This window comes from Callospermophilus lateralis, chromosome 11 (assembly GCF_048772815.1).
Source record: "Callospermophilus lateralis isolate mCalLat2 chromosome 11, mCalLat2.hap1, whole genome shotgun sequence".
Taxonomy (NCBI): domain Eukaryota; kingdom Metazoa; phylum Chordata; class Mammalia; order Rodentia; family Sciuridae; genus Callospermophilus; species Callospermophilus lateralis.
Genome location: NC_135315.1, coordinates 52,244,312 through 52,269,034, shown reverse-complemented (window position 1 = coordinate 52,269,034; position 24,723 = coordinate 52,244,312). Strand labels below are relative to the sequence as shown.

At 46.0% G+C, this 24,723-nt stretch overlaps 1 protein-coding gene across 1 annotated transcript in view; it reads left to right on the top strand.

Moving 5' to 3' along the window:
• Pik3r6 (phosphoinositide-3-kinase regulatory subunit 6) overlaps window positions 1-24,089 on the top strand; it is a 57,511-nt gene extending 33,422 nt beyond the window's left edge. Inside the window, exons 12-21 of the mRNA XM_076869887.1 lie at window positions 142-565; window positions 928-1,006; window positions 1,627-1,749; window positions 3,802-3,912; window positions 9,200-9,287; window positions 9,595-9,665; window positions 10,163-10,253; window positions 12,683-12,798; window positions 22,795-22,907; window positions 23,421-24,089. Of these exons, the coding sequence (XP_076726002.1) occupies window positions 142-565; window positions 928-1,006; window positions 1,627-1,749; window positions 3,802-3,912; window positions 9,200-9,287; window positions 9,595-9,665; window positions 10,163-10,253; window positions 12,683-12,798; window positions 22,795-22,907; window positions 23,421-23,577 (1,373 nt within the window). The 3' untranslated portion in view covers window positions 23,578-24,089. The remainder of the gene's footprint in view (window positions 1-141; window positions 566-927; window positions 1,007-1,626; window positions 1,750-3,801; window positions 3,913-9,199; window positions 9,288-9,594; window positions 9,666-10,162; window positions 10,254-12,682; window positions 12,799-22,794; window positions 22,908-23,420) is intronic.
• Window positions 24,090-24,723: the final 634 nt, after the last annotated feature.

Below are 24,723 nucleotides of genomic sequence, written 5' to 3'. Positions count from 1 at the left end.
TCTTTTGTGGAGCATCTTGTGGGCTTCTTCAGCCGAACAGGGTTTGAGAAACATGGAGCCCTCATGGCTTTTCTGGGGAGGGTCCCTGCCAGCCCCAGATGCCCTGACCACTCTGATACTCCTTCCTGTGCTCCCGTCCAGGGAAGGAGCTGGTTCTCTTCCTCCGCCCGCGATCCCAGCTGCGCCTCAGTGCTGACCTGGAGGCTTTGGATCTGCAGGGCCTTGGGCCAGACCGGGACTTGGCCCGGGTGTCCATGCTGTCCACTGACAGTGGCATTGAGCGAGACCTTCCTGTGGGAGTTGATGAGCTCCCTGCCCCCGGCAGCCCGGAGATGGAGCGGGCCGGCCTGCAGCGTAAAGGGGGCATCAAGAAGCGCATGTGGCCCCCCGACTTCTTGATACCTAGCAGCTGGGATGGACCACTGGGGCTGCACCGGAGGACGGGCAGGCCCAGTGGGGACGGGGAGCTGCTGCCTGGGGTCTCCCGGGTGCACACGGCACGGGTGTTGGTGCTGGGGGACGACAGGATGCTGGGGCGCCTGGCCCAGGCCTACTACAGACTCAGGTAGGGCCCCCAGGAGGACGGCTGGGAGCAGAGGTGGGTCAGGGGCACAGGTGGGCCTGGTGTGTGCAGGTGAAAGATCAGAGAGGAGCAACTGAGGGTCAAAAGGAGAGGTCTGGGTGGGACAGGGGACAGACACAACATAGCACACCCTGTGTGCAGCCATCACAGAGCACTGCTGATCCCCATCACCACCCTGCCTGGGAGTCATGACTGCACCCATTCCACAGATGAGAAAAAAAGAGGCTCAGCGAGCTGGTACAAACTTCCAAAATTCCAGTAATAATCAACGGCAGAGTCATATCGGTTTCACGCCAGCCCCCTGCCCCTGCTCTTACTGTCTGTGCTTTGCTACCTACTGCCAGGAAACGGGAGACCCAGAAGTTCTGCCTCACTCCCAGACTCAGCCTGCAACTCTATTACATCCCCGTGCTGGCACCTGAGGTGACTGGACTCAGGAGGGGCGAGGGGACCATAGAGAAGGAGTGGAGGAGGGCTGGGAGCCCAGGGGGGTGGGGGGCGAGGGGAGCTGGGTGGGCAGAGACACATCTGCAGCCTGGCATCTCCTGGCTCAGGAACCAGAATCACCAGCCTTAGAAGATAGAGATGGCAGAGACTTCGAGAGTCTTTTGATTCAGAAGTCACCAATTTTGGGGGTGCCTGGGTTGGGGGGTGCATGTGGCCAAAGACAGAGTCTCTCATAGTGACAGTCTGCACTGGGTTTCACTTTGTTTTTGCAAAGGAGTTAGTTGTAAGCTTCTCTCAGACATGGGTGTCCCTCTCTCTGTCACTCTTGTGTGCACACACATGCACATACACCCACACACCTGGATTCCTGAGATCACTTGCCAACGTCCCTGGCAAGTGATCCTTAGAAAAGGCTCTTCCTGCTTCGCCTGAGCTAATGAAGTAGAAGACTAATTCGTCTTTACATTGTGTGGATATTGAGGCCTGGAGAAGGTTAAATGATTGACCTACATTCATAAAGCACAGGCCCTGGTGTCTGGGGTCCTCTGACCAGCCAGGGAGGGCCTAACAGGTCTGTCCCATCCCCTTTTCCCCAGGAACCCTCAGCATCCAGGCACCCGGAGCTGGGAGAGCTGGCTTCATTCCTGGGCCGCGCAGACCCCTGGTATGAGAGCACCGTCAACACCCTGTGTCCCGCCATCCACAAACTGGCTCAGATGGTAGGGGCAGTGAGGTGCGAGGGAGGGAAGGGCACAGGGTCTGTGCAGAGTGGGAGACAGAGGAGCCAAGTGGGGGAAGGAGGACGGGATGGAGTTGGGAGGAGGTCCTTTGGAGATATTACACTTGACCCTTGACCTCAAGAGACTGTCTCCAGGGGACTGAGGAGGGTAAAAGGGCATGCAAAGAAGAGCCCCCTTCAACCAGTATCTGGAAAGACACTGATTTTGGTCCAGACTGTTACAGAAAAGGCAAAGTAAAATATCCTTTTATAAATGGGTAGACCAAGGACAGCCCTTCTTTGGTGAGCTTTCTAGGATCATTTTTCTGTGATTGTAACAACCAGTGTTTCCTGAGCGCTTACAAAGCTCTAAGCACTTACACCAAGAGACTTGCTCATCCAATTCTCATACCCCACCCCAAATAGGTACTCATGGCTCCAGGAGAAATTGTTGCTATAACCCCATTTTACAGATCAAGAAGTTGTGGCATGAAGAGATTTGATTGCTTGACCCAAGTAATGTAAATGAGTAGTGGTGTCTCACTTAAAACCAGGCAGGCTGACTCCCGAGCACATTCTCTGTTAAAAGAATAGACCATTCATCCATAGCCCAAGTATGTCTGGGAGCGGGGAGAGAACTGGCCTGAGAAGGCCTTTATGTATTCAGAGTTATACCCTTTTTATTGTCATAGATGTTGCAGACTTTTTTTCTCTCTCTTTCTAATTTACCTATCAGCTATTTGCCTTGCACAATTTAACATTTTTTGTGTAGACAGACGTTTCACTTTTATTCTTTATGGCTTCTGCCTTTGGGGGCATGCTTTGAAAAACCTCTGCCAAGATTAAATATTCACTGATAATTTACCCAAAACACTTTTAGTGCCTCTATTCTTGCATTTCATTAATTAGCCCATCTGCAATTAATTTTAATGATTTGTGTGAAATATATAATTTTTGTGGAGTTTTTTTCCCCCAAAGGTTTAACCAGTTGTTTCTAAAGCTCTTAATTGCATAAACCATCATGCCTCATGCATTCGATATGCCACATTTATCATTTATAAATTCTTACATATGCTGGAGTTTATTTCTGGATACCTATTATCTTCCGTTGATCTACGCAATTCTGTACACGTTAACACTTTTCTATTTTAATATCTGGCAGGGTAAGGTTACACTTACTCTGCTTTTACAAAATTTTTCAGATTGAGCTTGTTTATTTATCTTTCCTTATAAACTTTAGAATTGCATTTCAAGTTTTATTTTTATTTTCTTAAACTCTTTTGGGATTTTGATGGCGATTTAGAGGAGAATTAGCATCTTGAATGTATTAAGTTTCCCCTCTCTGGGATATAACTCTTTATTTATGAAAAACCTCTTGTCTATCTGTCAGTATAATTGTAGTTTTCATCACAGAGCTTTTGCCCATTTTTCACAAAATTTATTCCTTATGTTTGATAGTGTTTCTTGCTGTTGGGAATAGTTATCTTTCTCCCATTGCATTTGGGAGAACCTATTTGTAGTATAAAAGGAAGTTATTGATGTGTCAAGATTTATTTAAGTTTTTTTACAATTATGGTAAAAAAATATGTAACATAGAATGTATCACTTTCACCCGTTTATTAATTAGTTGATTAAATAGATTGAGAGAGCAGCAGAGCTCAAATACAAAAAGATCACATGGTTCAACCTCTTGTTTGAAGGAAACTCAGGCCTCAAAAATGAGTAGCCAATCCAAACCTAGAATCCCAACAGGCTCTTTTATCTTGAGTTATCTGTGAAAGAATCTTCCCTCTTCCCAGCACCCAGCATGGCGCCATGCCTTACATGTTTAGGTGCTCAGTATGTCTCTGTGGAATTGAAATGGAACAGATTCCCTAGGGAGATGGCGCTCTGGACAAGTATATTTTGATTGGTGGTCAGAAAGGTTTGGAGTGTGTTGAAGGACCAGAGGGGTTTGTCCATCATAGAGTGTATGTGGGGGCTTTGGAATGTGGCACCTCCTACAGTGTCCTGGAGGGAGATGGCTCAAGATATCCCCACCCCCGCCCCACAGCCTCCCTGCTTGGACACATCCCGGACTGTGGATCCGTTCATCCTGGATGTCATCACCTACTATGTTCGCATGGGGACCCAACCCATCTATTTCCAGATATACACAGTCAAGGTAAGTCCCCCCCCCCCCCACCAACAGGGCTCCCAGGCTACCATGCCAGCCTGCGGAACCCAAGACCTTACCACCTAAGTATCCTGCCTCTAGGGAAGCACTAGTCGCCAGGCTGCAAACCATGAACGCACCCAAACACTTTTGATTGTTAACTTTAACTTCTTAGTCTCTGGATGAATCTGATCATTACTAACTTCCAAGACCTCAGATCCAAGCAGATGGCTGGGAATCAGGGACCATCTGCTCTGAATTCTGTTTTCCAGCCTCTGGTCATGAATTCCCATTGCTCCAAGGCTCTCTCATTTTCTCCCCCATGTCGCCTCGCTTCAGACTCCAGTAGACCTCTAGATTGCTGCCCATTCTCACATTCCCCCTCCCCTGCTGCCTTCCTTCCCTCCCCGCTAGTCAGTTTGTCATCTGAACCATTCTCCTCTGGTCCCTCACTTTCTTTTACATGCCTTCTCTCCTCTCTTCCCTCCTGCCAAAATCCAAGCCCAGATCAGTGCTACAATGTGCCCTACATTTTGCTAAGGTTGGGCTTCCGAGGCCCCTTGGCTTGATGTCTCCCCACATTCCTAGTGTCCACCCTCTGCAGTTCCCACATAGCTTCCTTGGTGAGCTCCCCCTTACTCTGGGACAATGACTATTTCAATCTTCCACCACTTTCCTCAAACCCTTGCATTCAGCAAAGGACTTGTCCACCCACTCCACTGAACAAAGAGAAAGGGAAGCTATTAGGTCCCCCCAAACTCCCTACCCACACCCAGAAATGCATCTACACCCATTCTCATCTTTGCAGACTCCTGGCGTGGATGTGGACCTCCTCCTCCAGTTCAGAATCCCTCGCCTATTCTCTCATCTCAAATGCTCTCACTTCCTCCTGGACCTTCCTCCTCTATCATTCGCTTTCACCTGTCCCTCACCATCATTTGGTCTTGGTAACAGAAAAGGAACAAAACAAACTTTGAAGAGTGGAGGAGGGGTACCAGGAATTGAACTCAGGGGCACTCGGCCCCTGAGCCCGCTCCCAGCCCTATTTTGTATTTTATTTAGAGACAGGGTCTCATTTGAGCTGCTAAGTACCTCGCTGTTGCTGAGGCTGGCTTTGAACTCGCGATCCTCTGGCCTGAGCCTCCCGAGCTGCTGGGATTACAGGCATGGGCCTTGAGCTCATTGATAAATGAAGTTCCCACTTATTTTCCCTTAAGGGTATGCATAGCAACAGGGCTTGGTAGGAGCAAACCGGAAGTATTAGACTTTTTTCAGGTCTCTGTTTTATCTCTGACTTTTTTTCCCCCTTTCTGTCTCAAAGTTCCACACTTTGGTTGCATTCAATGGTGAAAGAATTTGGCCTAAATCCTTTAATTCCCAGGATTACCCAGTTCTTATGAGCTGATCCAGGTAGAAAGGACCTATTTGGGGAAGGCTGTGTTTTGTCTTTTTTTTTTTTTTTTCTCTCTGCTCTAAGACCATTGGTGTTTTCTTAGTGGCCCTTCCTGCAGAGACAACAGAAGTGGCCAATACGCTTGCATCCTGGCTTTATTCTGCCCAAACCCTTAAAGCTCCAGCCCCGGGAGGCACATGGTCTGAGCTCTGGGGGTGCAACAGGCAACACCACTATAGACTGGGGACTCCTGAATCCCTCACCAGGAGGGAAGGAGTCTCATTGCCATCCATCCTGCTTGTCCCCATCAATTCCTTCTTTTAGCATCTTTACTTAAAATTCTGTTCCTGACTCCTGCTTTGTTTTGAAGATTATTTTAAGGTTCTATTTTAATTCAAAATGTCCAAATATGTTTCTGATTCATAACTGAACAGGTTTACAAAAATATATCATGGAGAGAGAAGCGGCGGGGGCGGGGGGGGGGGCGGAGAGGGGAGAAATTCACGTAAGAAATAAAGACTTTTGACTTACCCAGAGCCTTTCCCATTCTAGGCAAACCCTCTACCACTACACTACATCCCCACTGGCTTTAAGTTATATTAAGACTTGTCATTGACCGTGGGTTTGTTCAGATAGTATTAAAATGTACTTATCTAACAAACAGCTTTTGAATGTATATTATACAGCAACAGGAAACAGGGATTATAAAATGCTTCACATTCCATTTTTTTTCTTTAGTAAAGGACAACTATGAGTTAGCATAAATATGACTATTAGTTTTTGTTTACAAAATCTCTATTTATGGCATATAACATGTCGTTTTGCAACGTGTAAGCATTGTAGAATAACTATATTGAGATCATTAACGTGTTATCTCAGGGCCATTTGACCACTGATCCATCCCCAGCCCTATTTTGTATTTTATTTAGAGACAGGGTCTCACGGCGTTGCCTAGCGCCTCACTTTTTGCTGAGGCTGGATTTGAACTCAAGATCCTCCTGTTTCAGCCTCCCAAACTGCTGGGATTACAGGCATGTGCCACTGCACCTGGCTTACCTCTGAGTGAATCCACATGTTCCCTAGGTCTGGAATGCCATCTCTCCCCTACTTCACATTCCCTCCTTCACCCCCCCATGACTCTCCCATCCTATATAAAACTGCCCTGACCTACATTACTCTCACCCCAGCTGGATTGGATATTGTTTCACCGTGTCATCATAATGTTCTAGGCGTGACTCCAGCATGTCATCTACTGATCTGTAATATTCCTGCAGAATATGTCGATCCTCACCCAAAATAGGCATCCCTTGAAATAAGTAATTGTGTTCCATTCATCCTTGAATCTCCTGTAATGCGCGCATCTATGTGTGGATGTGCGTGTAGTCGCGCATGCGCACCAAAGTGAATGCGAGAACGTGTCGCTGCGGTCCTAGGGGATCAACTGGTGGAATGAATGCTCAATGAGAGGCACTGTGTGCCAGTAAAACATTCGTGGCTGTGCCCTCTGCTTCCTCCACTTGCTGGCTTTGAGATCATAGGCACCACTCCCTCTCCAAAATTAATTTTCCCCATATTTAAAATGGGAATATAATCTTCACCTATCATAATGTTCCGGTGAGAATTCAACTGAGTAGAAAAATATAGTAAACAGATGGCAAAGACGAGGGCAAGGTGGTGGACATACAAAAGATGCCAAGACAGTGTGAAGAACTTAGATTAGGATCTCTGCTTTGCTAGTTGAGACCCTGGGCAAGTTTAACAACTCAGATCCTGAGTTTTCAGACCCCTCAAACAAGGCCAAAGACCTACTTCCCTGGATGGCCGTAAGGATTAAATGAGATCCTGTGTGTCAAGTGCCCACCAGAGGGTCCACTACAAAAGGGTCTCCCAATGAAAGGTATTCTTGAACCCTCCTGGGTTTCTGTCCCTTGTTCCTTCATGCTTTTGTGCTCCTGTATCCAAAGATTCAATCTACCCACAGTCCCCCAGCAAACCACTGTGATATAGACTTGGTTATAGATATGTCATCCCAGAGTGCAGTTGGGGTCACCCTGCTACTGAAAATCTAATTGATATTTGCCTGACTCCCCATTTCGCATTCTAGAGAAGGTCGCATGCCCTGATATTTCTGCAGGCGCCTGCTAACTGATACCTCACATCCATCTCCACTTCCAACTTCCTGTCTTATTGAATTTTTATTCTTCAGTCTGCCTCCTGAAGTAGATCTTTTACTTACTGTCTCCCTGATTTTGACCTAAATGCAGGATTTAGGTCCTTTCCTGGAATTCCAAAAAGCGAAATAAAACACCAAAACACAATCATCTCACAATGGCAAAGGAAATAAACATCTTGTCAACACAAATACCTTAAAACTAAAGCTTTGGCATCTCTCAGTACCCTTCAGCCCTGGGTCTGGAGAGTATTGGTAGCTGCTGTTTGCTGACGTGCTGCAATGAGGGAGAATGCCCACTAGGGGGTGCCATGGGGCATCACAACAGGCTGCTAGGAAGAACCTAACTCTTGAATTTGGGCTCCTGTTCCAGGATTTGGGGGAGGGTTCCAAAACCAAGACTCTTTTTTTCTTGAATTGGATGCTGGCAAGAAATGGGAGTAAGTCAGTGAGTGACTGGGCTTCTCAGCAATTTTTACCAGAGAAGCTAAGAAGTCAGCTAAAGAATTGTACTGCTGGCATGGGGGACAGGGGGGTGGCTGCACAATGTCCCTGTTTGTGTCTGTATTTGGACATGTTTGTGGAGTGGTCCGGTTTTGTCTTGACCCATCATGGTCATGTAGCATGGCTTGCATATTGGCTAATGACATCAGCATCCATGAAGTTGCTAATGGTCAAGAGGACACACCATGGCCTCCCTCCCAGCTTTAAGAGGCTTCATTTCTCCTCTCCACATTCCTGTCCTCAAAAAATCCTTGGTCACTCTTTCATGTTGTCCAGACACCCTTCCTCTTCCCCCAGCCATCCCTGGTCTCTCCTCTCTGCCCCCTTCCCTTGAAGTCTCCCCAAGGTTAACTTGGCCCTCTCCAGGTTTCTCTGTGCCCATTGAAGACTGACTGGCTTCTCTCTGGTCCTCAATCTGAATTTTGTCTCCCACCCTCCCCGCTCCTTTAGACCGTAGTGATTACTAGGTAGTTTGGGTGTTTAGCCATAGTTTCTTTCAATATTTATTAAGGCTCATGTGCTCCTTAACAACAGAGACATGATTCAAGGACTTTGCCATTGGATGATTTTGTCATTGTGAAAAACATTCTAGAATGTATGAATTTACACCAGTCTACGTGGCATCTTGATGTGCACTTAAGAAACTTGGTAAACACGAGATGTGTAAAGTGTCTGCTGGCATATCAGGGCACGCTGATTTACAGGGAGCTGTTTCTTATTTATATGTAGAGGGGAATACACTCTAAAATAGCAATAAAAACAGTGTAATATACAACCTAGTAGCACAATCATGTATAATCGTCTTCAAATACTATATGCATAATTGTATGTGTGATACCTTTATATGACTGGCAGCACAGGGTTTTTTCCGCCAGCATTGCCACCAGCATGTGAATAAGATGCTGTCCCATGCACTTGCCTCTCTAGGTGATGGGGATTTTTGAGCTCCATTGTAATCCTGTGGGACTGCTGCTGATATGCATCCTGTTGTTGACCAAAACATGGTTACGTGACACATGGCTATATGTCATGTTGCTGTAGATAGGGATAGATTCAAACCCAGGCAGTCATTTCATGCAGCTCAGAATCTAGCACTGGGCAGGTTGGGTGGGGGACACCTGCCCCTTCTCTGGGCATCCTCAGGCTGTGGAGTCAGAAACAGCCTTCTCCATCTCTCCTCTCTTTCTTCCCTCCCTCCTAACCCCTCTCCCTTCTCTTCCTCTCTTCAGATGTTTAGTGACCTGAGCCAGGACCCTACAGAGGACATTTTCCTCACTGAGCTAAAGGTGAAAATTCAAGACTCCAAGATCCCCAAAGGTGAGCATCTACTCCCCTTTTCCCAGAGGAAAATGATTCCCACACACTTTTCCTCCCACCTTTCAGCCGGTGACACCACTTCATCCATCCCTACTGTACCCCACACCTCTGCTGAATGCCAGGTCTGCCTTCCCCTCCCTCCAAAATCCCCCAAAAGGCAACATGGAACCCACCCACCATGTGCTGCCCTTCTGTCCAGGGAGAGCTACCTGGTCAATCCAGCAGCTCAGCTATAGCCTCAGCAAGGGGCGAAGTCAGGGTGGAGGCTGGGATCTCACATCTCCTGCCTCTGCTCATTTTCCCTCAGAGGGCTTTTCACCCCGGAGGAGAGGTGTGACGGAGGGCCCCGGTGCAGAGCTCTCCATGTGCTACCAGAAGGTCAGTGTATGTGGACATGGCCAAGAGGGACACCTGATGGAACTGGCCTCAGGGACATGGGGTGGGGGACAGAGAAGCAGATGGAGCCAAAGGAGACTTCTTCCCCTTTCTGAAAGCTGCCACCAGTTTCTACATCTTCAGAGGGTTTTGCAGGTCCTGGTGGGTCAAGGTTCACCTTATAATACAGGAGATGATGAGATCTAAGAAACAAGAGCGCTGTCCCCTGGCTCAAAAGTGTCTTCCTCCCCCGTTGACCACATGCTTGCACTGATGGCACTGGGGTCTTATTCCTTTGGGACTGGGAGGCCGCCTGTGCTTGCTGGGGTTAGTAACTCTCCAAGCCTCTCTCTGCTGGCCCCCTCTGGAAATCGGTGACATGGACAAGAGGCTTAGGGCAGGTGTGGGAAGCCCAGGGGAGGTAAGACTGTGCATGTGAGGATGCATGGGGCAGGCACACCCAGAGAGCCCCCATCTGTTGCTCAATCCCCTCTCCCCAGGCCCTGCTCAGCCACCGGCCCCGAGAGGTCACCGTTAACCTGAGGGCCACTGGGCTGGTCCTGAAGGCCATTCCAGCCAGTGAAACGGAAGGTGAGGAGCTAGGAATACAAAGCAGAGAAAGAAAAGGGATAAGAAGAGGAAAGGTGGGGAGACAGGAGAGGAGAGAACCAAGCACTAGGAGCCAGGGGGAGCCAGGGGAGGGAGACCCCACATCATCCCCACCATCACAGAACCCAGGCTGGGGTGAGCTGAGCCCCATGCTGTGCTGTTTGAAGCATGGTCCCTGTCCTCAGGTGGCTTCCTGTCAAGTACCCCAGTCTCCAGCACAGACCTGGAGGCTGCACCTCTGCATCTGGAAGGACTCAAGGAAGGGTTACTGGTAACCTCCCACCTTTGAGGTGGACCTGCCTGCAGGATGGGTTGTGTTGTTTAGGAATTTTTGGATTTTTTTTTTGGGGGGGGGGACCAGGGATTGAACCCAAGGGTGCTTAACCACTGAGCCACATCCCCAGCCTCTTTTATTTCTTTGAAGCAGGGTCTTGCTAAACTGCTTAGGGCCTCACTAAGTTGTTGAGGTTGGTTTTGAACTTGTCATCCTCCTGCTTCAGCCTCCCGAGCACTGGGATTACAGGAGTGTGGAAATTTTGGATTTTGAACACTGCTGCAAAAAAATGGAGATAATAAAAGATACCAATGTATGTGCATATAAATTATAAATATTAGCTCTCACTGTGAGATCCCTGGTCTCCTGGAATAATGGGAAGGACAGCAGTGTGACTTACCAACCATTCCACACATGTATAAAAGTGGGGAAGGGTGTTGGGTTCGAACCATGAACTCCTTTAAGCATGTTAACCCCATGAGATAGGTATTACTAGTATTACTAACTTTTTACTAGAGAGGAAATTAAAGTAAAGAAAACAACTTATCCAAGGTGACCTCTGAGAAAGGGTCAGAACGGGGGTCAAACCCAGGCACCTTCACACTACATTCCTCACCACTGCTCCACACTGTCCCCTAGGGTGGCCAGAACTCACTTCAGGTATGTGACTCACAGATGCTTCTAGAGATCACTTCTGAGCAAACAAGAAAATTCACTCCCATAGAAAGATGTTTTGTTTCCCACTCTATCCCCTGTGCCCCACCCATGTCCAGGTTCATAGTAGATATTCAGTGAACATTTGCTGAATAAATGAAGTGCTCCTTTACACACTAACATTTGTTTTAAAAATGAATGAATGATGCACGCCTGTAATCCCAGCATCTCGGGAGGCTGAAGCAGGAGGATCGCAAGTTCAAGGCCAGCTTCAGCAACTTAGTGAGGATCTAAGCAACTTAGCAAGACCCTGTCTCAAAATAAAAAATAAATAAATAAATAAGTGTAGGGGATGTGGCTCAGTGGTTGTGTACAAGTTTTGTACAAATATAGAATGTGTGCTGGGAGAAAATTTCACACGTCATCTGCAAATTCTACTTGCCTAGAAGCGATTTTATCAGAAACGGATATTATTTCTAGAGTTTCTTCTTTGCACCAGATGCCAAAAAAGTCGAGAATCTGTGATGCTTTTCTAAGAACACAATGCACAGCAGACAGAAAAGGGTCGCTATAGGATGACAGCAAAGTCATTGAAAATTTAGAGACAGAGTCCTGGTACCAAAAAAAAAATTTTGGAATATTCCATTAAAAAACATAGAATGAAAACAAATATTTCAGGCTGAAACGCTACTGAAGAAGCTAAGTTTGATCTTTTCTCTCCTATTCAATTACCAATAAGGTCATCCGTGTGACCCTAGTCAAGCCACCTGCAACCTCTTCACTTCTAAGAGATTTCAATAGAGTTAAGAGACACTAATTTGTGTGCATATAGCAAACTATAAATGTTAGCCCTCATGGTTAACTGTATCCATTCACAAGTCTCCTCCCAGGACTGGTGTGGTGATGCCAAAACTTCCTTTGGAGGCACAAACACCTAAAAACCCTCTGTAGTTGGCAGGGAGGGATTAAACCTGTCAGCACCCACATAGTTATGATTTTTGACATATTATACCCTATTGAGAAAGTTGAAGAAACTCTCTCAACTCTTTGGACCAAGACCCTCCTAGACACCTCCACCTACCTGTCACCTGGGCCAGGTGTTCTCTGAATTCTTAACAAGCCCAATAGTTGCAGAGAAGTTCAACAGAACTTTCTTCCTTTGGAAAAAAAAAAAAAAAATGGGTGCAAGAAGAGATGAAGAAAGGTTGGCGGGTAGGGATTTGGGTCCACAATATGGTTGCTGGGTCTGAACTTCTAGAACCTTTGTTGATTTTCCAGAGAAGAAAGATGGATGATCAGGAAGGCGTGGAGACTGGGTAGGACCAAGAGGGAATCAGGAAGTGTTAGACAAGCAGGGTGTGGGAGGGGGCTAAATAGGGAAGAAGGGAGGAGGGTGGGCTTATGGTTGTCTTCTCAGGGACCAGAATCTCCAACTTCCCCTGTTTCCCTGGACACTCATTCATAGCATCCCCATCTCGTTCAGTTTCAGGGTTCCCCTACTGCCCCCCAACTGCTGCTCCAGTTACGGACCACACGTGTCTGAATGTCAGTGTGACCGAGGTGGTCAAGTCCTCCAACCTGGCAGGAAGGTCCTTCTCTGTAAGTACAGGGAGGAATGGGACAGGGAGACAACCAGATGGGAATGGGGTAGGTGGCTGGGATCCCCGAGGACAGCACATCCAGAAAAGGGGAACTGGCTTGTTACCTTTGCTGCTGAAGTGGAGCCTCATACGGGAGATAATCCATTCTCCCGTTGATCAGAAATACTGAGCACCATCTGGTACAAATAAGGCACTTGAAAATTTAAGGCAATACCTTCCCTAAGACTTCCCCAGACAGCCACACAGTGCACCCACATCCAGTCACCCCAGGCACTATACAGCAGACTCCTCAACAACCCAGCTCAGCCTTTGACCACTTCAAACCAGCTCTTTCAACAGGGTCCACCCTACAGCCACCCCTTGCCCCTTTACCTGGCCTTGATTGATACTGATGGAGACATAGGACCCATCCATTTTCTCTCTATCTGAACTTCACTCTCTATTCAGCCTGACCCTGGAGCCCCCTCATTAGGTCCAGGTGTAATCAGCATGCTCCAAGGTCAAGTTGACACCCTCAGCTCCCAGCAGACACTAGCTTTAGATCAAGCTGCCTATGCAATCTGTATGCCCCTGTGGCTGAGAACTTCTGAAATAAATCCTGCATCCGTGTTGGCTAAGCCCCGTCAAATTCACGACCTCCCAGCCCACCCAGACCCTTTCCTGTCCTCTCAAGTCCCTCTACCAGTGTGCAATTCTTTTTTCTCTTGTTTTGAAATCTTTCTTCCTCTCTCTCCTGCTCCTTCTTCATATCCAGTAAACCTGTTCAGGCCTTTTTTTATCCTAAAACCCCAAAGCAACTCTGCTGGGACCCCACTAGCTCTCCAGTGACCTGCTGTATCACCTATCTTCCCTTCTCAGCCAAGCCTTTTGAAAGATGCCTCTAGAAGCTTCCAGTCCCTTTCCAGACTTTTCCGCCCACCACCATCTGCTTTGACTGTGGCAAAGTCACCTCCCTGTTATCAAAACCAGTGGTCACTTTTCAGTCCTTCTGTTTCTTGAACATTTTTCAAGATAAGGTCTGAACCCACAAACAAAAGTTTCATTATTTATTTGGGGAAATACAAAATAACACAAAGAAGTAAGTTCACTAGTAGTCCCAATGCCTGGTGTAGGATGATTATTAACATTTTCAGGTATAAACCCCTAGCCTTTTCTTCTATCTATTTTTACATAATTTGATAACTGCAGTACATAATGGTCTGTAATGATGTTTTTATTCAAAAATATACTAAAACCCTGTGTATGTATCCTGATGGCACCTTCTTTATGTCATTAAATATGTTTTGTGTCCTTCAATATATTCCATTCAAAATTTATCATATGGTGTTTATGTATGCCTGAATAATTATGGAAATGATTTTTATAGGCCATTCCTGGAAGTGCTCATTTTTCATTATCCTAGGCATACAGTGAAGAATCTCTTTAGGGTTAAATATGTGCTAAACATCATGGATATGCCTTTTTAAAAATATCTAGTAGTGAAATCTTCCAGTTGAAAAACATCCATATGTTAGAATTTTTCATGTATTTTGCCAAATTGCCCTCCAAGTTCCACTCACGGTTGTATGTGAATGTCAATTTCACAGCACAATCAATATATAAACTGATCTGTTTCATTTTTGCAAATCTGATTGTCAATTTATTTTTTAATTGACATGTCTTTACCAATTACTGATTGAAAGTTCTCTTCTATTTATTGATAATTCATATTTCCTGTATTAATACTGCCGTGTACCTGTTTTATGAGGATGTTAGCCCTTTATTTGCCCTATATTTTGGAAATGCTTTTCCATGTTTGTTGTTTAATTTTTCTTTTTTACCTAAAATAGCTTTATGTTTTGATGTAGCAAAATTTTCCAATTTCCTTCAATCATGTTTGCTTCTGACATGATTATCCATGACCTATGTCTGACATACCATAATTGTATACACTACTAAGAAAAAAACAAATGTTTCCTGAACTAGGAATAAGGCTCTCTTATCACACTGATTGCAAAAATACTTCCTAATTTTAGAAATGTTAAAATATGGGAGGGTGAGTGTAGAATTGATGAAAACAACATGCATGTTCCTTTCTTGTAAAGAAATATTCTTTATTTCTTTACTCATTTTAAATAGTTGATATTTAGTCTGAGTTGTACATTTACGTTCTGTGTCATACTGGGAGACTAATCCTTCTGGTGACTGGGTTCACTGATCCCATGGTAGTTCAATCCCTTGTTTGTTTCCTCAGTTATGTGTCGTATTTATTGGGGATTTATCTGTAGCAAACCTGGGTGGGAAAACTGTCCCCCTAAAAAATTCTGTCTTTGCTCTTGCTAAGTGCCCCAGTGATGTTATTGGCTAAAGACCATACAGTTTCTTTCCTGCTTGGAGGTATGAACTGGCTGGGAATATAAAAAGCCTGAAAATAATCAGTAAAGAATAAAAGACAAAAATAGAAGTTAGATCTTAAAAGGGGGGCGGGCACCCTAGTGGGTCTCCCAGCCCTGATAGAAACTGGAACTGACCAGCTGAAAAAGGCCTCAATCCTTTATTTAAGGGGAAATATATCGAAAGGTTTTAGTGTGGCAGGCTTCTTGAGGAAAACAGAAGAGTGGGGGAAACAGGTTTTGGGGGCTTGGCAGGTTACACCCATCTCCGGTGGCTGCATTTGAACCTTGGGCTGTGAGCTAAGGCAGGGCCCCAGTGTGATCTGGGCTTTCTCAAACCAGGGAATTCCACCCAGCAGTTCCCAGAAAAGTAGCCTTCCTGCCTTATGTTGGCTCAAACAAACCCATAATTTATACATGGCTTCCAACACTTTCTGGCTCAGAAACTTCTAGACCATGCAGATAGAGTAAATGTATACCCCAAATCCACTATCAACAGCCTTGGAGCTAAGAATTTCCAGGCAAACCTTCTTCCTCACTGACAGCACAAGCCAAGCTGACAGCCTTCCAAGGGGGAAAGCCCTCCTGTTTCTGCTGCAGGGTCTTTTTCTAATTCAGTCTTTCAGTGAGAGTGTAGCTTTCAAGAATCCTTGAAGGGAATCTGTATCAAATCCCTGCTTCATGTGGGCCCAAAGCCTTGTCTCCCATCCACCATGGCTGATGAGGCCCGAGCCCCTGATTCCTGAGGTTAGCAAAACCTCTGGGCAGCCAAAGCATCTATCTGAATGACATACTTTGACTTCTTTGAAATTTATTGACATTTTCTTCATTGCCTGGAACATGATGAATCTTTAAATATCCTTTGACAACAAAACATAGATGTGTTCTCTATCTTTAGAACACAAAGTATGGTGTTTGTGAAAGAAGACACATTATATCACCATAATCTATAAGTTAAAATTGTTTTTCCACTTCCTCTGTCCAAAACCAAAGAGGGATTTGTTGACCTTCTCACCATGCCTTTGATTTTGTTAATTCTATTTTGATTTCTTTGAATTTGAATTTTTTAAAATCTTTTCTAATATTGCTGTTCTAAAAATACGATGCCTTATGCCCAATCTCTGCATGAAACTGGTTCTTGTGTTTTTCTCTCTAGAAGCTTTAGATATTTCATTGCCTAAAGGATTCTGGCATCTTATCGTCCTTCATTGTTTTGGACTTTGGATGGACATTTCCAGTCTGGAGATTTGCATATTTCCATTCTGAGATAGTCTCTAATACAACTTTTTAAAATTCCCTTCCTGTTATTTCTTTGCTCTTTCTGGGACTACAAATATGGAAATGTTAGGCTTCCTAGATGGATCCTCTGATTTTCTCAACTTCTGTCTGTGTTATTTATCATTTCTTTAACGTTGGCGAAGTTTTCTTCCAATTAATTTATTGAATGTTCAAAGTTCAAAAAAATCTTCTTTGTTTTTTGTTATTCATTTTAGTAGTAATTCTGCTGCCCAAATGCAGTGTCCTATCTCTCTGAAGATAATAATTATGGTTTATTTGAAATTTTCTTCTGCTTCCTGAATGGCGTCTATTTCCTCTGAATCCTGTTTTTGTTGGCTTCTTCTTTCTCATCTCTTCTCTTTTCTCCCTCCCCCCTTTTTCACCCTCACCTCTGTAAGGCTGTCTCCAAATATCTGTTCAAATTCAAGAGTGAAGCTCTAAAAACCTGAGTCAATGGTAGACCTTATGGTGGGCAATCAGATGATCATGGTCCATTCCATGGGGGAAACCCAAACATGAGTATCTGCAGTCTCTCTCCCAGGATAGCTTTGTTTTTCCAGAAGAGTCCATTAGGCTTCTGCCTTGGGGAGGTGACTGCTGCTGGGTGTCACTCTGAACCAGGGTTGGGCAAGGCCCCAGGAATCTCACCATGCTGTGAGCAGACTTCCACATACTCCACCTGCTGGAGCACAGCCCTTCCCTCCATCCTCCTCCATCGGTGATGTCCCCAAGTCGAGTCTCTGGCTATCTCTCTGACCTCTCAGACAGAGAGAGGGCTTGTGGCTGGGCTGTCCAGGGCAAATGAGAACCTGAAGGATTTTGTCAGATTCTCCTCATTCCTACCAGCTGCAGAGCCGAGAGCCTCCAGCCCATACCCCTTGCTGTCCAGAATCTTAGTCCTTGTGTTTGACCTTCTTCTTCCATGGTAAGTTTCCACTGCCCTTTCTCTACCACGGTGTTGTGGTACAGAACTGCAGATGTCTTCAGCTCTCATCAATGATGCACCTCCTTGTTTGGAGGTGGATTCCAAGAGGGGGAAAGTGAGACAATATGTACTTTGCCATTTTGAAATCAGAAATCCTTATCCCTTTATTTTAAAAACATTTTTTTAATTTTTTTTTTTTTTTTTAGTTGTTGATGGACACAAGACCTTCATTTGATTTATTTTTATGTGGTGCGGAGGATCAAACCCAGTGCCTCACACATGCTAGGCAAACACTCTACCATTGAGCCCCAAGCCCCAGACCAACATTTTTATTTTTATTTTAGATATGCCTCTAGCAAATAGCATACAATCAAGACTCAGTCTGAAGTCTTTTTGCTTTGTTTTTGTATAATAGGATAAAAAAGAATGTAACATAAAATGTACCACCTTGGTTGTTTTTAAGTGTGTAGCTCGGGGATGTGAATTGTGTATATTCTCACAGTTGTGAAACATTTGGTTTTTTCAACAAGTGAAAGTTTAATCCATGGGTAACTTTATGTGCTATTTGACCTTTACTCTGCCATCTTTTTTTAATATTTATTTTTTTTAGTTGCAGTTGAACACAATACCTTTATTTCACTTATTTATTTTTTATGTGGTGCTGAGGATCGAACCCAGGGTCTCACACATGCTCTACCGCTGAGCCCCAGCCCCAGCCCCTACTCTGCCATCTTATGCTGTGCTTTCTGGTTTTTTGAATGCCCTTTGCTGTTTCTTTATGCTATATTCCTCAGGTTTTACTTGCTCCTTCCCTCCTCCCCTGCAGATGATCTGGAAGTGATATGTACTTCTTTTTCTATCAATGGTTACCTTTAAATAAAAAGATGTATATTAGAAATTATACTTAAATGTTAGTACTCCAATGAAGCCGGCTTCCAGCACTGTCATAGATATTTCCCCCTGTTGTATATTACATTGGTCGATTTTGAATGAATTCCACCATGGGAACAAAAATCACGTTCACCAAGTCTTTAAGGATCCTAAATACATAAAATCCGAGATGCCATTTTCTTGTTTTTCTTCTTCATATCTGACCATCATATTTTGGCCTGTTTCCCTGAATTTGTTTTCCTAAATCAGTTCCTTAAATAATTACTGTCCTCTAAATCTTCTATGTCCCACTGTTTCTCTTGTTCCCTGGATTATCAAACGCACTTACAAGGACTTAGGCCAGTTTGTCAAAGACTCCCAAGTCTGTACCTCCTGCTTTGACCTTCACCCCTGCGTCTCTGAATAAGTTAGTGTGAACTGAATGTCCCACAACACCCCGACTCTGGGTATTTAAAACTAAAACCAATAACACCAGATAGTTAAGAGGTCTCTAGAGCTAAACGGCCTGGGTTCAGCTCTTAGCTCTGCCATTTATTGGTGATGTGACTTTCAGCAAGTTACTCAGTCTCTCCATGCCTCAGTCTCATTATGTAAAATGAGGATAATACTATCACCTCCTCAATCTAGAAGTTGTAGGATTAAGTAATCGTTGAGCAAGCATTTTGTATGCTATTAGCAATGGGAATGAAAAATTCACATTTTATGTCCCTACTCTTGTTCAATGATACTATCGTACCCAATCACCTGTGTTAGAAACCTGGGAACACCCCCAGATGCCTCCCCTTCCTCAATTTCCCCCATGTCCTTCTGGTTTTCTCCATCAAACACTTCTCAAATCTCTCCCTTCCTCTCTGTCTTCCTTCTTGACCGACCATTCTAGTTGATGTAGGATTGAAGGAGCCTGGGACTTTCAGTGCTAAACCAGGAAAGTTCAGAGCAAATCAGAACCAGCTGGTTACCCAAGGTCCAGACCTTCATCCATCTCTCTTTGCTAGACAAATATGGTAGCCTTCCAGGTGGTCTCCCTAACACCATTCCCATGCTCCTTAAGCCCACTTTCCACATCTCTGCCTAAGTCATCTTTCTAAAACAGAATTCTGACCTGTCACTCCACTCTTGGAACCCTTCCATCATTTCTCATTCTCCAAGGGCAGAAAGATTTCCAGAGCCAGATGTGATGGTGCATGTCTATCATCTCAGTTGCTCAGGAGGCTGAGGCAGGAGGATTGCAAATTCAAGGTAACTCAGTGCAACCCTGTGTCAAAATAAAAAGTAAAAAGTTCTAAGGGCATAGCTCAGTGGTAGAGCAGCCTAGGCTGGGAAAGGAGGGAGGGAGGGAAGGCAGGCTGGCTCTATGGGGCTCCTCTTCTTCTCCATCTGCAGCTTTGGCCTCTCCTTTCAGGTCTTCTCTGCCAAGGGATTTGGAAGTGTTCTGGAACCCTTGCTTGTGCTGTCTGCCCAGAAACCCCTTTCCTCCCTTCTTCTTTCACACCTTCTTTTTGTAACTCCTCATCCTGCAAGATGAGAGACTCTCATCTCCCTGGGAGGCCTGTCTGGATGCTCTTCTTCCCTCCACATTATGGCCCCTCTTCCCACTCCTTGGTGAGCTAGAGGCCCCACCTTGATAATCTGCTTTATATTCCTGGGGACACAGCCATTTGCAACTCTGGAAATGGCACCACAGTTTAGGGGGTCCACGGGCTCAGGTCCCTGGTCTTAATCCTCCCTGTTCCCCTAGCACTCAGTGTGCCTGGCACACAACAGGTTTCACCAGATGTTTACCAGTCCTCCCTCTGTGACATCCCAGAACCAGAAGCCCACTTCCTCTGAGCACCCACCCACTGTAGGAGAGCTCCAGTTGGCAGAGAGATCTGCCTTCCCATAGGGTAGCATGATGTTTAAGCTTTAAGCCCCACAGTGGATCCTTTTGCCCTTGTGTTGTATTTCCTCTTTCAAAGTCAGTTCCTTACTTCTGTTTTCAGTGACCTCTTTAAACAACCTTGGTCAGGGGCTTTCTGAACATCTAAATTTATCACCTCGGCAAGTTCCCTTTTGTCTCTGAACTGATTTACTTGGGGTGGGGGGTGGATTCCAGTACCTGTGCTTTCCTCTTGGAAGCCAGGTGGGTTCATAAGCATCTCCTGTCCAAATGGCTCAGAAAGTAAACATTGGTCAGTAAGAGGAAGTTCGTGGTTGAGCTGTAGCAAAGCTGCTCCCAGCTCAGAGAACAGCATGGGCAAGGGCATGGGGACTGGCCTGGTGAGTTTAAGGATCAGCAAAGATGTGACATTGGCTGAACTGCAAGTTTGATAGAGGACAGCAATGGCGAATAAGGCAAGAACACAAGAATTGGGGCTTGGGGGTTTGGAAAGCAAGAAGTGATTGAAAAGAACAGGAAGCAGTTAGCAGCATTTTGCCCACCCCCTCATCTTGTGGGGACGCGCACCCTTTGCAAGTTCCGCATCTGACCATTTCCATGGGCATCCACCATTGCCACATTTATAAACTACAGTCCGAGACTCCTGACCATCTTGTGGTCCTCCTGGGACAAAGTCCAGCAGGAAGGGTGTGTGTCTAAGCTGCAAAACACAAAGGAGAAAGGAAAGGCACCTGCTGACACTGTGGGCAGGTGGAAGGATGCCCTGAGACTGCATTTGTTATAAAGAGGACAGGGCCAGGTCCTGAGTGGGGACATGGAAACCCAGGTCCTGCTAGACACACCTGGAGCAGCCTGATGCAGGGCAATGAGCACTTAGCTGGGAGTCGGCAAGCTGGGCCCCATACCACTGTGCAACCTTGAGCAGGTGACACTGGTCCCCCCTGGCCTTGGTCTTCCCACCAGGTGCAATTCAGTCATGGTCCCATTAACTGCCACCAACTGAATGTACCTGGCTTTCCTATAGCCCCAGTTCAATAAGAATTCCAACCCCCTACAATATCTCCAGAAATTTCTGGAAGATTCCTGGTTGTTATCCCAGTGCAGGTACCCAGTTAGCTGTTCACCAAGCGCCCACTAGGTTTCAATGCCCCCACCCCCACTGTCCACAAGCAACCCCATCCCTGTGGCTGAGAAACCCAAGGCACCAGAGCTGCTTCAGTTTCTGTTACGAAGCCAGGAGAAGTCCCCACTCTCCTTTGTCACCCTCTGTCATGGGGTCCTCCTTGCCACCCATGAAGGTTTTGGTAAATCTTTCTGACTTCACTCACAATTCACCTGTTCAGATTGACATGTCTGGGGATGGGGTGGTGGTAGAAGGGGTCTTAGGCTAGGAGACAACCAAAGAGAAAAAGAATCCACCGTGGGAACCCCACATATACCCATGACAACTGAGGCTTCATCATTGAGACTTCTGTTCACACTTGGCTCCTTGGAAAATTACAAACAATAATAATAATAATAATAAGTCACCGAACTTACAGTTCTTATCATATCTGGCACTGTTTCAAAAACTTTCATATGCTGTATCAGTTAATGTTCAGAATAATCCTACAAAGTAGTTGCTGTTATTGCCATATTTTTTTTCTAAATAGCACAGAGAGATTAAGAAACATATCCCAAATCACACAGCTAGTAAATGGCAGAGACAGGATTAGAACCTGGGCAATCTGGTTTGGAGACTGCTTAGACTCTCCTCCTGGAAGATTCTTGTACTCTCCCACTGTGGACTTCTGGCTGACCTACCCCAACCGTAAATATTCAGCTAACATTCCCAGACACAGTTCAGATAGCTGCTGCTATCTGACAATGAAATAGTGGGTTGACTCGTGGTTCTCGGCTCTGCATCCATGATCAACTCAAGGATCTCTAATCTTATGTGTGGTTCTTTTGAGCAGCCAGGATTGAGAACTGACTCTTGCACCTTCAGAGTTCTGGGGCTGCAAATTACACCAAAATGCTGCCCATGTGTGGAAGGGATTAGAGACACAGAAAGGTCCTCTGAAAGTCCTACCTGTACCCACAATGCTCCAAGTCCTCTACCTCACGGTCTCCAGAGCAGCCCTCTCAGGTGGAGGATTGGATAGATGCCTGGGGCCTGCTTTACTTTGGCCTGGTCTGAGGTTTGTGTACTTGGTTGCTTTCTGGACCCTCTCTCTATGCTCCATTTAAATAATTTTTTGCATAATTTAATGCTGAGAACTAGGGCCAGGACTTATAAACCCTCTGAATGACTGCCCAGTTCTATACCTAGCAACATACAGGAGGTGACTGGAAAATGCTTATTGATCAACCCTCTAACTCATGTCACTCAATAACCTGGCACACACCATCCACAGCATTCCAACTTCCATTCAGGTTTCAGGAAAACAGTTAAGATTGGGGGAAAAATGGCAGAAACCATGCACGATCCAAAGGCAACCAGGAAGCAGTTAATGTAGGATGATCACTGCTCAGAGTCACTTGCAGAAAGAGAGCCAGGGTCCTACCCTGTGGGCAGGACCGAAGAAACACACCAGATTCCAAGATAGGAGATGTTGGCAGGGACATCCACCGAGCAAAGGTGACACTCATGAGCTATCTCTCTTACAGACAGTGACAAATACCTTCCGGACATCCAACATCCAGATCCAGAGCCAGGAACAGAAGCTACTGACTCTGTCACTGGACAAAGACAATCGGCGTACCTTCAGGGATGTGGTCAGGTGAGCTGGGCCCACCCCTAGGGCTCCAGGCCCCATGGCACAGACCAAAGCAGGAGCCAACTCATGCCATCTTCTACTGCTAGTCTCAGATACCTCCTCAGAGGCAGAGCCTGGGATAAAGCAGGTGTACCTCGTGGGCACTGGGCTTCCGCCACTGCCCTGTGATTTAAACCCAGGAAGAAGAGGCAAATGAATGGCTATCGCTGATCCAACCCCCTCTGCTGGCACTGGCCCCTTCCACACAGGCTACCCTCCTGGGGCATCTGTGTCCCAGTTAGTGCCAGCTTTCCAGGTTTTCCCCACCGAGGTGTGTTTAGGTAAGGAAGGCAGACAGACACACAGGTGACTGGATCCCCTGGACAGCCCAGGCTCATATTCGCCTCCCCTAGAATTTTCCTCTTCCTTCTGCATTACCCTCCTCTATACCCTACCATAACATATCTGCTTTTCAAACATCCAGGGCATATCTGATCCCTGACATGGGTGCCCTGACATGGTCTCTCCCCATCACAGATTCGAGGTTGGTCCCTGCCCAGAGCCTCGTTCCAGGGCCCAGAAGTCCAAGACGTCGTGGCTCAGTTTACAAGGGCAGAAGGAGATGGAAATGGCCAAAGCCAAGCCCAAATCCCTTCTGATGCCCATTAACACATTCTCTGGCATCGTCCAGTGAGTCGCTGGGGCAGCAGAAGAGCTGGGTCTAAGGACAATAGGCCCAAGAAGAAGAAAACACTACCCCTCCAGCCCTCCAGTACTTACCCACAGTCAGAACAAGGCCTGGCTCCACTGGGCAGCTCTGGCTTTGACCAGGAGACAGTGAGTGCCTGAGAGTGCACAGAGCTTGGCTGTGGAGTATGTGGCGGAGCAGGACCCACACCAAGGCCAGGGGATCACCCAGCAAGACTGTGATGTCATGAAAGTACCCATACATAGCTTAGCTTGTCACATATACATCCATACCTGCATTTATTTCCAACTCCTACTTCTCCCACTGTCTTTGCCCACGTGAGCTCCACACCCACCTCTGAAAACCAAGGTCAAAGCTACTGTCTTGGCTGGATCCCTGTGGGGAAAATCAAAAGTAGATACACACAACTGCACCTGTGCCCTCCTGAGTCTGTTCCCTTCCTTCTTGGGCCACTACTCACCTCATCTATGCCCAGGAGGGGGCCTCTCCGGGTGGAGGAGGAAATGACAGAGTCAATAAATGTACATTAAAGTGTTTCTGCTTTCATCTAATACCTGGTGATATTTGCATTTTAATAAAAATCTGTGGGGAGGGGCAGCAGTACCTAATACAACCAATTGGACCCACTTAGGCCAGATAATGGTTTGGTGAAGTATTAACTGCTGTGTTCTATCACCCTGCCCCTTTCTCCTCTCATTCTTATTAATTTAAGGACTCTCCCGACCAGCATTGTCCCCAAACAGAGGTGGGAATGCAGGGTAGTTTCAGAGGAGCCAGGAATTGAGGACATCAACATTCTTGCCATTTGAATTTTTAAAAATTATATCAAGGAGAAAAATACAAAAGATGGATGACACAGCCCAAGTGACAGCCCCAGAACTAGGTATGGGATGGGGGTAGAAAATAACAAAAGCTTGGACTTGAGCCCAACCCTATCACCTGTGTGGAATTCCCCAGGGATGCTGGCTATGGAGGTGGGGATGGTGGAAGAATCCCTCTGAAGTTTGGAGATTCAAGAGTAGAAAGGTGGGCACTTCATTTTTGGTCTAGTTGTCCTAGAGTGGGGGCAAGATCCAGGGCACATTCTCAAGGTCAATGAGATGGATGTAAGAAGAGCTATCTGGGGTATAG